The sequence below is a fragment of the Aotus nancymaae genome, unplaced genomic scaffold (assembly GCF_030222135.1).
Source record: "Aotus nancymaae isolate 86718 unplaced genomic scaffold, 86718_ANA_hifiasm-v0.15.2.pri h1tg000002l, whole genome shotgun sequence".
Taxonomy (NCBI): Eukaryota; Metazoa; Chordata; class Mammalia; order Primates; family Aotidae; genus Aotus; species Aotus nancymaae.
This window is the reverse complement of record NW_026988413.1, coordinates 39,449,214-39,464,194: the sequence shown is the minus strand read 5'-3', so window position 1 is coordinate 39,464,194 and position 14,981 is coordinate 39,449,214. Positions and strand designations below refer to the sequence as shown.

The window sequence follows — 14,981 nt, the reverse complement described above, 5'->3', positions numbered from 1 at the left end:
TGAGTAGCTGGATTCCCTCCTCTGGTTAGTGCCACATGCTCATCTGTCTTAGCTTACATAAGTTTTGAGGTCTTGGGAGTAGAGCCCACTGATGGGAGGAGCTGAGCATACTCTCTAGGAAGCTTCTGCATCTAGAGAATCCTTTTACAATAGAGTCTTCTCACATTTTGAGACAGGCCATGAGGTAGACCTGGGGCTCAGTAAGCAACGCCAACGAGGATGGCAACATGAAACAGAGAGGCTGAAGCAGATGCAGGCCAGAGTGGGTGGCAAGAAGCCTGGGGGAGCAGCAAGATGAGATATCTTAGAAACTGTTCTGACTTAGTAATAAGGGAAAGTTGGGATGTGACATAACCTTAAGGCATTTTGACTTAGCTTTGACATGTTGATGAGAATTGAGACTAGAGGGAAAATCCCCTATTTTCATGTCCGAAATGCAGAAAAATAGAATGAACATTTATAATTCAACCCTGGAGTTTTAAAACATATATAGTAACCAAATGAGTTATTGTATAAGTTGGAAATGTGATGTAAGATCTTATGATAAAGTTGTGATTTTCTGTTTTAAGAGGGAAGAGTGAAGTGGGAGCCATGCTTGTTCTCCTCTGAGGAGAGTAGCGGACTGTGGACTCACGTGGCAGGAGCTACTTCAGGGACAGGGAAGAAGGCCATGAAAGAGAAAGAGAGGAGAGCTATGTCTCAGCCCCTGAGTTGTTATCTATGGAAAGCTTCATACTCTATGTCCAGCTGTCTCAATCAGGTCCTGGAAGAAGGGTCTCCCTCAGAAGCTTTATTGCTGGCACCCAGGCTGCATTGTCCTAAGAGGTGTGACCCACCAGGCCATGAATCATCAACCCTCTAATAGGCAGGTCCTCCAACAGTTTGAGTATGGGGTGTGTGTGTGTGTGTGTGTGTGTGTGTGTGTGTGTGTGTATTTGTTTGCTTACCACCAGGCTGAGTTATTGGGGGTCTCTCTAGAAAGGAACAGTGTCCCTGTAAACAGGAGGAGGCTCCCCAGAACATCATCCAACATAAACACACTGGATTAGGGCAATATACCCTGGCTCCTTTGAGGAGGGGCTATTCCTAAAACCCTGGCAGGACAGAAGAGGGGATGCTGGGGGCCAGAAAAGGAGTAGGTATCAGCAGGAGTTACTTTTGAGTTTTCTCATCTGACTGTAATTGATTTAAGGAAGAATCTTAGATTATTAAAATTGGACTAGATCTTAAGGATTATCCAGTTCAGCCTCCTCATTTTACCAGTGAGGGAACAGATACGTACAGGGGTTCTAGGATTTATCTTAGATTAGAGAGATACCAATTATTACCAATTAATAATTGGTACTGTTGGCTAGACTCCAGGTCTCTTGATTCAATAATGATTCTTTCTCCAACTTGGATCTTGAAGGGTTAAATTGTAGCAGGACTCTGGTATGGGATCCAGGGTGCAGAGTGAAGTAAGTATAACACACTGTTGCCTTAGGAAGTTGTAGTTAGGATAGTGGTCCCTAGAACAGGTGACCCGAGAAGAACTTTTGACTTAGGTGAATGTTACACGTTTTGTAGAGGACCAGGATGTGATTGTTTCGGGAGGGGCTGTCTAAGCATATCAGCAAGTCTCTCTTGCTGAGAGTGAGATGGAGATAGAGACAATTCTTTGGGAGGTAGGTGGAGGGATCTAGTTGAAGGCTTTCCTGTTGAGCTTTGAAGTTGCAGTCAGTGTTTAGAGAGTCCAGGCAAGTAGTATCTACTGTGACATTTGGAAAACTGAAAAGTAGAGTGGGACTTAATGGTTACTGAGTGTGCCTTGGGTAGGACAGGTCCTTTTATGGTTGTAGCTTTCTGCACTTGACTACTTATTTCTGCTTAACTGGGGAATACAACTCTCATCTTAAGCTATCACAATGACTAAACATCATCCCTTTCATTCCACTTCTCTGTTTAATTTTTTCATACGTTGGAATTGGAGAGAATATAAAAAGGATTTTTATGAACTCGAAACTGAAATATTTGGCCCACTGTAGATTTGGTTTTAATGGAAAGAATGAACCTAGTTTTTGAAATGACTGTTTTTTTGGCTTCTATTATGATCACCTACTCTACACAGGCAGTATTGTGAACTGGTTAAGCATAAGGATTCTGAGCTAGCGGCTACTCCTGTTGAATTCTGGCTCTGCTAATTATAATCTGTAACCTTTGATAAGTTATTTATCCTTCATGCCTCAGTTCCTCATCTGTAAAATGGGGATAATACCTCCTAGGGTCATTTTAAGGGATAAATAAGTTAATACATGAATTAGAATAATGCCTGGTACACATAAAGTGATATCTACATATTAGCTGTTATTACATTCTAAGCATTCATCTAGGCCTTTTGTCGTTTTATAAGTAAACCGAGGCCCAGAGAGATTTAAAAACTTGCTTAATTGAGATCAGCTATCTAATAAGTGGCTAAGGTTGGAGCTGAATCTTCTCTGAGTAAACCTGGCTTTTCTGTCTGTTAAGCCTGGCTCTTAACCCCTCTGCTGGATTTCTTAGGTATGGCAAATCACTTAACTGTAAGTAGGTTGTAGGTTTTATATCTATCTATTCATCTGTCCATTGGTCTTATACTTTCTGATGTAGATATTTCATTATGTTCTCATTCTGTTAATAAAATGTATTTTCTTAATATATCTGTCTCAAGAATTATAAAACATATAGCATAAAAATAAGCCTTAAAATAGTGCTACTCAAATAATTAGATAAGAACTTCAAAAATCCATGCTAACTACTAAATTGTGAAAAGCATAAAATGTTATTTCGTGTGATATTTGATAGTGGCAATCAGTGTTTCCACACACTTGTAAGTTTTGTGTAAATTTAGGTAGTTATTATCAGGCATTTTGAGCTTACTATTTTAAAACGATCATGACATTAATGTTCTAACTATTTGCACATCTTAATTACCAGGAAGAAATTATGTCAAAATGTTACAGCTTGTGGAAAGCTTCCCAACCTGTACCCTAGGTTAAGATAAAGAGAATTAAGGCCCAAGAAATGTGATAGGCTCACTTAGCAACAATGACAGGTAAGGTTGATGAGAATTAACAGCTTTTAACTGTAGCAGATTGGTAGTATAATGGGCTTTGCTTATGGTAATGAAGCATCAATTAGATGACTAAGTGAAATGGTGCCTTCTTATTTATTTTATAAAATTATTGGAAATGGCTGGGCAAGGCGACTCACACCTGTAATCCCAACACTTTGAGAGGCTGAGGAGGGCGGATGACCTAAGGTTAGGAGTTTGAGATCAGTCTAGCCAGTATGCGAAACTCCGTCTCTACTAAAAATACAAAAATTAGGCGGTGTGGTGGTGCATGCCTGTAATCCCAGTTACTCTATTTGGGAGGCTGTGGCAAGGGAATTGCTTGAACCCGGGAGCTGGAGATTGCAGTGAGCCAAGATCATGCTACTGCACTCCAGCATGGGCGACAGAGCAAGACTCTCTCAAAAATAAATAAATAAAATTATTGGCGAGATCTGTTAAGTGATAATAGTAATCCTACAATTTGTAGAATTTGAATTATACACTCTTGATATTGTATTGAAAATTCAAAATCACATTTTATAGCATTGTCAACTTTATAATTACTTATGGAGAAACCTGTTCAATGGAAAGGAAAGTAACAAAAGCAAGACAAAACACCTCACTACTCCAGCAAAACCATTCTAAACAGCCAGTACCTCATCTTCTTCAAAGTGCTTGTAATTTGGAAGTGGTGGAGGGTAGGGGTTGGTATTTGACGTAACTCTAAATTGGAAATTGTCCAATCATTCAGGTGGCTTAAAAAAAGGATAAAAAATGTAAATATTTATTTATTTATCTTATGTCTTTTGGCAAGGTAAAGAATTGTATCAAGATGAAGTAGCTATTGTTAAAGTTTATTTAAAGTGTTAGCAAGGATATATTCAAGATTGAAACAATTGGCAATGATGGAGGAAAAGATGGCTCAGGGTATGTGGCAATGTGACATTAAAGATTACATCAGGCAGAGTGTGTCTCAGTAATGACCATATGTCCTTACCAGCTGATGTCTATTTTAGGACTTGGATAAATGAGTTGGAGGTCTTAGATATGCTTTAAAGGATTGTTCTTGCATCACCTTTATTAGGTTTGTTTTCAAATTAGTCAAATGTATTTCAAATGGACAAATGGATAAAATGTGCATATGTACTATCAAATGAATGAAACTAATGACAAAATTGTGACTAAAAATTTGGATGCTGACCCCTTTCAGGTTATGTGGCTTCATATCATTGAGAGCTAGGAAGAAATATGGATATTTTGTGTCCTTTTAATTTACAGGAATAAAATAATTTATTTTTTCTCTATTTATTTAGAGTTTTCATCTAAAACCAAAATTTAGTTTTAACCTAATAATTAGTACAGGAATGAAATGGGAGTAAAAGTTATTTTCTGAGAGACATTTTTAAGGACGAATTTAAAGGAACAGGCAAAGGAGAGCAGAGCCCCAGCCGTTGCCACTTGAAAGAGATAAGCAGAAGTGTGGTTGTGCTTAATGTCACATGGCAGGAGGCTTCCCCAGAACGGTTTGTCAGTCCAGGGAGCCGTTTCATTTTCTAGCTGATAGAGTTGTACTTGGAAAATATTCAGTTTCCTGCTTACTGCTTCATTATGGATTATACAGGTAAAAGTAAACATTAAATATTTTCCAGTTATATAGAATTACTTTAAAAATAATGTTTTGAATTTATATTTTAAAAATTATACTGATTGTGTGAGTACTTTAAAAAATGTGTATTAATTTATTCCTGAGTATTGTATGAAGTTGTTTTATACAAATTGTGATTAATTTAGGATAAGCACTTAAGGGAATTTCTGAGGCACACCTTTGTTGTTATCTTCTATTTCAGTTGGATCATACTTAAATAGACTTAAACTGCAGCCCATAATTAATCCACATTTCTCCCCTCTTAGGCCAGAGGATTTAAAGTACAAACACCTAAGTTTAGAATATTCCACACAGTGAATGAAATACATACACAGTGTACAAAGAGTTTCTGGTATTGTGGTCGTGGTTTTGTGCTTGGGTATGGGCTCTGTCTTTTAGATGGTGTTAATGTAATGAAGTAAATTGGAGAATTTCAGTTTTTATCCTAAATTTTCGGAGTATAAATGTGCCCAGATTTTTCTGATGGATAACTAACCTTTTCCTTTTTTAAATTGCATAGCCTTATTTCTCAATTTCTAGTTTCTCTGAATGGTAAATTGGTACATGTTTAGAAATAAGGGTAGATTAACCATGGGTAGGTGGTTGCTTGATGAGTAAGTGAAGGCTTCCCTTACATCTGGTAGGGTAAAGGTGTGGGTGGGAGGTGAAGCAGTGATCAGGTAAGGACATGAGTCTTTGCCCAAAATTCGTGCAACCAATTCAAAATTATATTACCCTAAATTTGGACTTTTGGGTAATGGCGACATTGTTTGCCAACAGATTACCTTTAAACTAAAGAACAAAGAATTGGAAGTTTTTTTTTTTTTTCTAGGGCAGAGACCCACTTTTCAATACCTAGTGTAATAAAAATTCCAGTATGCATCCAGATTGAACTCTACTTACATAGTATCTATAAATTATACCTGTAGGTGGATCTTTGGCAAGACAGTTAATTATAGTCTGCAAATAAAAGTTTCGTGAAATTGATCATTTAAAATGTAGCTTTTAGGAGCTTGCTATTTAAAGGACTTCTGTGGTAGATACTTTTTAAAGATACAACATTTTAAAGCAATCAATTGCCCCCAAAAATTTGTTTTATAAATCTTTAGTTTTCTATTTGGGATTTCTTTAAAGCAAGTATACCTGTTATCTGTGTCTTATATGTGCATTTTGATTTTCTTTTCCTTGTAAGATTAGCATTCCAGAATTTTTGGTCCAGGGCTCCGAAATAAAATGCTCCTACCTTTTTAGAAGGTTCGCTTTATTTGTGGTACTACATTGAAGCAGGAAGGAATACATTATAGCCATATGCAAAGAAATCAAATTTGTAAAATCCTACCGTAGAACTTTACTATCAGTATGCTTTTAGTTATAAATGTATACCTCCTCCCACAAAAAACACCATCATTGATGAATTCTTTCGTTTTTCTATAGTTTGTATATTGCCATTAAAACATTTCTTTATTCTTAATACTTCATATATGTATAGTTGGTATTTTAAGGTGTACACCTTTAATATTCTAAACAGACATCAAGAGAATACTAAGAAATGAAGAACTTTAGTGTGAACAAAGGAGATGACTTTAGGGAAATTCACAGATATGACACTTTCAAATTTAGTTGTGTGTAATGTAGAGAAAAAATATGGCTTAGGTTCTTACCACATTAATAAATACTTTAATTAAATTATCTGTCTGACGTGGTGGGAGATTCTTTTGAATGTTGTTTTTCATAGTGATTTTTATAAACATTTACACATTTATTGCAAAGATAGGTATATTTAGTCCATTAAACTGTTAAGAGAACAACTAATGTTAATGTTAAGCTGTTAACATTAAACTGTTAATGTTAAACTGTTAAGAGAACAACTAACGTTAAACTAATGTTTTCATGGCAGAGTGATTTTTTTATATTAGAAAAGAGAATTTATTTTGCCTTTAGCACAGTTTTGTACTAATGGCATCATCATAGCACTGAAGGGGATATCTTTCAAAACTGATATTTGATGATTCATGAATAGATTTATTATTTAAAAAAATTTAAGGGACTCAAAACACTTCTATTCAAGACCTTTGCATGAAATACTCTTCCTTCCATGTGGTTTTTATGCTAACCAGGTGGTTTTTTCAGGTCTTGTTGAAATGTCACCTTTTTAGAGTGGCCTTTCCTGACAATTTTACCTAAAATAACCTTCTCATTCAATTACTCCTTATCCTCTAATTCCTCTTTATCTTTGTTCATCACACATACTATCACTTGACATATCATGTGTTTGTTTCTCTGTCTCACCCACTAGGATATAAGCTTCATAGGGGAGGGGCTTCGTTCATGGCTGATGCCTAGAATGTAAAACAGTAGGTTCCCAGAAAATAGTTGTTGAGTGAATGCATGATAGGGTTTCCTTTAAAAGTGACTATTGGCCGGGCGCGGTGGCTCACGCCTATGATCCCAGCACTTTGGGAGGCTGAGGCGGGTGGATCACGAGGTCAAGAGATTGAGACCATCCTGGTCAACATGGTGAAACCCTGTCTCTACTAAAAATACAAAAAAAAAAAATTAGCTGAGCATGGTGGCGCGTGCCTGTAGTCCCAGCTACTCAGGAGGCTGAGGCAGGAGAATTGCTTGAACCTAGAAGGCGGAGGTTGCGGTGAGCCGAGATCGCGCCATTGCACTCCAGCCTGGGTAACAAGAGCGAAACTCCGACTCAAAAAAAACAATAAATAAATAAATAAATAAATAAATAAATAAAATAAAAGTGACTATTGACTGACTTTAAGGTTTTCGCTATAATTGTCCTTTGTCAATAGCATTCTCATTTAATTATTATTTTGACCACTAAACTATTTTGAATGTTACCTTTCCTTTCATTGCTAACTTTATCTTGAAATTAACAGCACTGTCTTTACTGTGAAGGAAGGGCAAGGTTGCAGGCAGGGATATTCAGACAGAGTGAATAATCCAAAGATCACTTTGGTCTAGGATTGTATTATATGACTTTTTTTTGGAGGGGGGATAGTGAGGGATATCAGTTTTATTTATCCTTCATTTTTCTTCATTATGTTTTCTTTAGGCAACACATAAAACTTTGTGTTCCTTCTCTGAGCTGACTAGAGAAGAGAACTGGAATGAGCTAAACTTTTGGAATCATTTTGGTCAAAGATGGGTCTTCAGCAATGTGGATCCAAACCTTCTAAAGTGTTTAGAAACACCTCAGGCCTCCATGTAACAGAAATCTTCATCGGAGTCAGAAAGTGTGATTTGTGTCCAGTTTTCCTGGCAAGTGAGATGCCTAATGTTTTTAGCATACTGATCCTGTTACAGTTGTCTAAAACGTAGACTTAAAAAATATCACAGCCTTTAACTCATAGAAGCCTGTGCCAAGAAGTAAATATAGGCCCTCAGAAAAATGCATTTTCATACACATATATACACCCTCCCACATATGAGCCAACAAAAGGAGCAACATAAATGAGTTGGCAAAGCAGTTATTATGTGTACACCATGGCCTCTGTTTGAAAATATCTCTTATCCAGGGACCATTTTCTCATTCTCCTTTCCCTCTTGCCTTTCTGATGGCCACATCCATCCATTATTGGAGTGACTATTCATGATACAGCACCTCATATGCAATTTAAAATAGATCTATGTAAGACAATATTCTGGCTTTAAGGTTCCACCCTTTCGAACTATATTATCCTTTCCCACTTCCTACAGTTATATCTCAACATCATTATTGATATTCTCCCTTGGTTGTTGACCTATTTTTGAAGGTATACATTTTTATTCCTGCAATTTTCTGTGATTTTTTTTTTGTTTTCTCTGGTGACCTTTCTCTTTTAAGAGGTTTTTTTCCCTTCACATTTTGAGTTGGTTTCTATTTTCCCTTCATTTCAGTTAAATCCTTATATATATAATTTTGACGATTATTCATTGTTCAAGAGGCACTATCATAGTGTGGTTAAGAGTATTGCTTTGGAACCAGAATCCCTGGGTTTGAAGCCCAGTATATCATTCACTACCTGTGTGACCTTGACAAAATATTCAACCATCTGTCAAATGTGGATGAAAGTGGTATCTACCTTGTAGGGTTATTATGAAGATTAAATGAGTTAATACATGTAAAGGACCCAGGTTAGTGCCTGGCACATAGTAAACACTCAGTAAATATTAGCTATTGTTATTCTTTCCTGCAACAGATGATTTGTTCTTTAGCATCATCAAATGTTCTTCTTAATGGCTCAGCATTTTTAGTAAGCTAAAGATCAAGGCTGGGCATAGTGGCTCACACCTGTAATCTCAGCACTTTGGGAAGCTGAGGCGGGCAGATCATGAGACCAGCCTGGCCAACATAGTGAAACTCCGTCTCTAACTAAAAATACAAAAAATTAGCCAGGCATGCTGGCAGGTGCCTGTAATTCCAGCTACTTGGGAAGGTCGAGGCAGGACAATCACTTGAACCTGGGAGGCGGAGGTTGCCATGAGCTGAGATTGTGCCACTGTACTCCAGCCTAGACCAGTGTGAGAGACTCCATCTCTAAAAAAAAAAAAAAAAGATCAACTTACCTTTAATAAACTATGGTACATTCATACAGTGGAATTTTATGCAGACCTTAAGAGGATGAGGTAGATCCTACATATACTGACCAGAAAAAGTACTAATGATATTTTTAGGTGTTAAAGTAATATGTGGTTCCACATTCATAGCAGAATTTAATATTTAAAAACTGCATTGAGATCAAAACATAAGAAATTAATTAGAAAAGGTATATACCTTGGATGAATGGGTGGAGAGGAGACTTGAACTCTTGAACTTCCTACTATACATGATTTTTTAAAGTGTGGGATTGTGGGGTTACCTATATATGTATATATATTTACTTTTTGTGCATTTCAGTATTTTTCAACCATTAAAACAAAACTTTTTTTTTTTTTTTTCCTGAGACGGAGTCTTACTCTGTCACCCAGGCTGCAGTGCAGTGGTACAATCTTGGCTCACTGCGACCTTCACCTCCTGGGTTCAAGCAATCTCCTGTCCTCAGCCTCCTGAGTAGCTAGGATTACAGGCAGACGCCACCATGCCCAGCTAATTTTTGTATTTTTAGTAGCGATGAATTTCACCATGTTGGCCAGGCTGTTCTCAAACTCCTGACCTCATGATCCACCAGCCTCAGCCTCCCAAAGTGCTGGGATGACAGGCATGAGCCACTGCACCTGGCCAAAACAAAACTTTTTTTTTTTTTTGGCTTGTGATGGATAGCTAATGAAAGTTCATATACTTCTAGTACTTTTTCTTTAAAAACAGATTTATAAGAATATGGTAATGCAGGAAGACATTTTTTGTTCCAGTGAGTCAAGAGATAAAATATTTTCTATTATTTCTTTGTGTGGGTAGGTCAAAAAGAAATGTGTTTGTCACACATGCTTACTCGTACACAAGTATATACAGGTGTGTGCACACAGCCTTAAAATGACTGAGTTGCTCCAGAAAATGACAGAAATTCATTAAAGTCACGATGAAGAAATAGAAATACAAATATGTAAATATAGTTCTAGGGCAGCATTTTTAACATTTGAATAATAGTTGCAAAATAACTAGTAATGCAATTGCCTACATTTGAGTACTCACCGTGTGCCAAGCAGTGTTCTAAGTACTCAAGACTACTATTTTACTGTTACATTTGTATGTATTTATATGCCTAGAATATATGTATAATAGTATACATATTTTCACATACTTGTGATTGAGTGTACAGTCCTTGATCTGTCAATCTACCATAAGCTTAGAGAAAATGACTATGAACTCTTCTATAATTACTTTTTAAGGCAAATAATTTTTCTCATTTCTGATATTCTTAATTCCCTTGAAAAATTCTATATGCTGCATAAAACCAAGAAGCCTAATATGTATGATGTCTTTGTGGTTAATTGCTATAAAGCTAATATTTAAATTTCTTTGAGTTCTCTTTTACTGCCTGGTATCAGGGGATGAAGAGCTGCACAGAAGGGGGAATATATATGTGGCTCTCGGTCTTGTGCATTTTGTGACAAAGGAATTCCCCTTTGAATCACGCTGCTCTCCTGGAGCCCCTGGAGCCTCTGGCTCAAGCGACGCAGTCGGTCTGTGCAGTGTCCCTGACGTCATCCAGCGTATGCATAAGCCCTGCTATTGTCTTACTGCTACAGCAGGGCTGGGGATTGCAGTATCCGCTGTTGCTGCTGCTCCCAGTCCTGCCCCTGCTGCTACCTAGTCCAGTCTCACTGCATCCCAGAAGAGCCACGTCGGCCTTCCTTTGCCTTAGTGGATTTTCAAAAGCAGCTCTTCGGTTTTTGGTGCTGTTAAGAGACCTTGCATTTCCATCACACGGGAGAAAACTGAAGCTCGTAAGAGGAGAATCTGGCAGCTGGACACAGCTTGGACTGCATTGTCTGGCTTCATGACCCCTACCGTGTAGCCGGCTCATCTCTTCATTCTCACATGTACACTCTCTTCGCTTTTTCTTTCTTTTTTTTCCTTTCTTCTTCTAATTTTTAAAAAGCAGCCTCTGGAGCCAGCCATGTTTGGCACTGAATCTTCATGTAAGTAAATGGATCCCAGTTCTCTGCTATTTAGAAATCTGCTTGCTGTCATGGTTTCATTGGCTTAGAATTCATATCATTTTGCCTTAGGTCATTAACAACCTTTGTATTTTGGCTCTAATTACAAAGGAATTGGTTTCAGAGAAGGAACTCCCCTTAACTGGGTTATTCATCCTGAAGTCCAGGGATGTCAATATGTCAAAACCAGGCCTCTAAGGGGGAGGTAGAAAGACCAGAATCCATACAGCCACCTTAGAATGTGTTAATTGATGGGATCAGGCCTGTCACTGATCTATTGTTGTAGGCTCCGTAATGGTGCTTAAACCTTAAAATAGATACTGGGAGGATCTGAGATGGTAGTGTTTATTAGAAAGGAAAGAAAGGCTTACATTTTTCATCTAAGGAGATAAATAGGTATCATTATATACTCTCCTTTCATATTTTTACAAAACATAAAGACATTATGTGTAGATGAAAAATGAATAAGAAATAGCTTTATTTTTGAGGATGAATTTTTTTTCCACAGTGGCTTCAATTTTGATACGCTGGCTAGCATCACAGTCCAGCAGGATCATATCTTTTTAAAAACTTATACAATGAAATTGCTCTGGTGCAGAGAAGGCCCTGCACAATGGGTTAGGCAGGACAGCAGTTGTAGACAGCTACAATTGATATTTTAAAAATTATAAACAACCTATGTGAGGATGATTTAGTGTTAGATATAGAAATATAACGTCAATGCAGTTATACAGGCTCTGCAGAATATTTTGTCATCGTCTATTAGCAAAGATGACAGTTAAGAATTTCTAAAAGAGAAAAGAATTTCTAAAGAGACTCTCAACATGCTGGCTAGATCATTAAATATTGGCAAGGCACTATCTTTGCCAGGGAGAAGGGGTTTAGGGCAGGAATTTAGGAAACCGATTTCTTATGAACTTGTAGTTTGACCTTTGTTTTCTGATCTCAGGTGATCAGTGTGACTATTTGTGCATAGCTGATTATTGCAGAATAGTAGCATTTCAAGAGAGCTAAGAATTCTCAGTTCTTTTGTTTCTTGATTGGCTTTTTAAAAGGGTTAATTACTTATGTTTCACCGTAGAAGCTTCTCATCTCAGACTACCACATTGCCTAATCAAAGTCATAGAATAACAGTGACATGTAATGTCCCATTCAGCATGTGACAGTATTATTTTCTAATAATTTAGACATAATTTTTAAAATTCACTTAATGGTACATTTAGAATTATTTATTCCAAGAAATAGAAATAGATTACTAAGTGACAAAGTCTCATTTCAGTAATGGAATTTTGTTTATGTAATAGCCTAGGTATGAACAGAAATATTTGCATGCTAAAGGAAAATTAGACCTGTTGCTTGCTTTAGCTAAACATGGAAGTTAAAACTCAGTGCAGAAGTCTTTGGTTCTTAGACTAGAGACTCTAATATTGTCTGCTCAGTTTTACCAGGCAGACACATAGTCTTTCCTGATCATCAGCCTGAACTTTTGATAATATCACCTATGCGCTGTATGGTATGTTTGAAAACTGCGGGTTGCTTGTAGTCTTGATAGCTACCAGATTACTGAAAAGAATAGAATATCCTTCAGAAGACAGAATACTATCGTACAGGTTTTTAACATTTTTTGTCTTTTGTGAGTGTTAAGCTCTGTTTCTTGCTTATAACTAGAAGATCATAGGTAGATTTGTACTGTCAGTGGATATTGTGTTGAAAATGAATTGCCTTCTTTAGATGAGATGATACCCCAAGTCTGCATTCAGTGTTAGGATAAGTGTATTTTCTTTGTGTTCTGAGACATAGCTTTCTAGGTCTTCGATTTCAACCTTTTGGAGGCTGTTTCTTAGGTTTGAAACTATATTTAGAATATTCAGGAAAATAGACACATTTGAAATTTCAATTAGTTCAAAGGGATCTCCCAAACTATCTAGGGTGTTCTTACTAAATTATCATAAGAAATACTTGTTTAACTATCTATTTTGTATACAGTGCTGTGGTAGATCCTGGAAAGGGTTAATTTTTTTCTAACTTATCCTGATTCCTGTCCTTGATATGGTTGCAGTGCCTTACTTGTATAGGATGATCTTACTTTTTAAATTGAGATATGATTTTCATGCAGTAAAATGCTTAAGTCTAAGCGTGCAGCTCAGTGAATTTTTGCCCATGCTTATACCCATAGAACTACTACTCAGATCAAAATACAGAACATTTCCATTTCCCCTGGAAATTCTCTCGTATCCTTTCCCAGTCAGTGTTATTTCCCCTCTTCATGAAAAGGTAACCACTATTCTGACTTCTGATGCCATAGATTCACATTGTAAGTGGCTCTTTTAAATTTTCTTTATCTCCCCTTCCTCTTTGCCTGTAAGAGAAGGAAATGTCTTCATTTTCAAATATTAGATTAAGTTGATTTTATGTTTCAGACATTTGAGGTCAGGAATTTACAGTAGCCTGGATATCACATTATAGCATGTTCTGTCTTTTTGAAGTAGTATCATTTTAAATACTTGCACCCTCCCTCACCAAAAAAACAGACACAAAAAAAGCCTTAAAAATATCAAAAAATTTATGTGGAAGAGTAGACTCTAGTTTTTCAAAGTTAAAGACTTACACAACTATGGCAATAGAACTAATAAATGTTCTTTTATGCCCGACACTGCTTTAGTCAATATCTCCAAGGATACTAGTCTCATCTCTTTGATTTAGTGAATCTGAATCTCTCACAGTTGTGTAGATTGGCCATAGTCCATCTATTTTGGGCTCACTTTGAAATGGGCGTTCTATAGTATATGTAGACTAATCAGAAAGCAGGAAATATGGCTTCTATAATTCCATTTGTTACCATCTTGATGCATTTCACTGAGCTTTTCCTTTACTGAAATTTCCCATGTCTAAAAATGGGAGTAGTATGACTGCTCTTTAACTGCTTTGAAGAAATATAATTTTAATTTCTGTGGTTAAAATAATTTAGGTACAAGAAGAAAGTACTATCAAGCTTTTTGAGGAGGGTGGTGATTGAAATGTGTATTTGGAGTTCTTAAATTTATTTATTTATTTAGTAACAGAGTCTCACTCTGTTGCTCTGTCACCCAGCCTGGATTGCACTGGCACAATCTCAGCTCACTGCAACCTCTGCCTCCTGGGTTCAAGTGATTCTCCTGCCTCAGCCTTCCAAGTAACTGGGACTACAGTCATGTGCCACCACACCGAGCTCATTTGTGTGTGTGTGTGTGTGTGTGTGTGTGTGTATTTTTTTTTTTTTTTTAGTAGAGACAGAGTTTCACCATGTTAGCCAGGCTGGTCCTGAACCCTTGATCTCAGGTGACCCGCCCATGATGGCCTCCCAAAGTGCTGAGTCAGCCACTGTGCCCAGCCAATTTAATGATATATTTTAAAATAAACTGATTAAATTCCTCAAAATTAACAACTTTTCTCTTAACATTTTATAAGAGGAGAAAATATTTTTAGGGAGAAAGGGAGAAAAAAATTTCATCTTTTCTTTTTGTGGAATAACTGGTTTTGAGGAAAACTGGTTTTGCACTGCTGACATTTGGTTACATCCTCCTTGATAGAGCCAATTATTCTTCAAAGAGTAGATACTTTAAGTATGATGAATTATTTAATTAGCATTTATTGGACTCAGTCTTCCTCTTGTCTCCCCTCCCATGTTTTGCT

The 14,981-nt window shown here is 36.9% G+C and overlaps 1 protein-coding gene across 14 annotated transcripts in view; it reads left to right on the top strand.

Annotated features, from left to right (window-relative positions):
• Positions 1 to 14,981, top strand: part of ST7 (suppression of tumorigenicity 7) — a 288,286-nt gene that overhangs the window by 61,556 nt on the left and 211,749 nt on the right. For 4 of the 14 annotated variants that reach the window (XM_012456982.2, XM_012456981.2, XM_012456976.2 and 1 more), the window contains exon 1: positions 10,882 to 11,291. The exons of 6 other annotated variants lie outside the window; for them this stretch is intronic. In XM_012456982.2, the coding sequence (XP_012312405.2) occupies positions 11,270 to 11,291 (22 nt within the window). In that variant the 5' untranslated portion in view covers positions 10,882 to 11,269. Of the gene's footprint in view, positions 1 to 4,588; positions 4,692 to 10,881; positions 11,292 to 14,981 lie in introns of those variants that run through there. 4 more of the 14 variants (XM_064374152.1, XM_064374147.1, XM_012456979.2 and 1 more) reach the window with 3 other exon arrangements.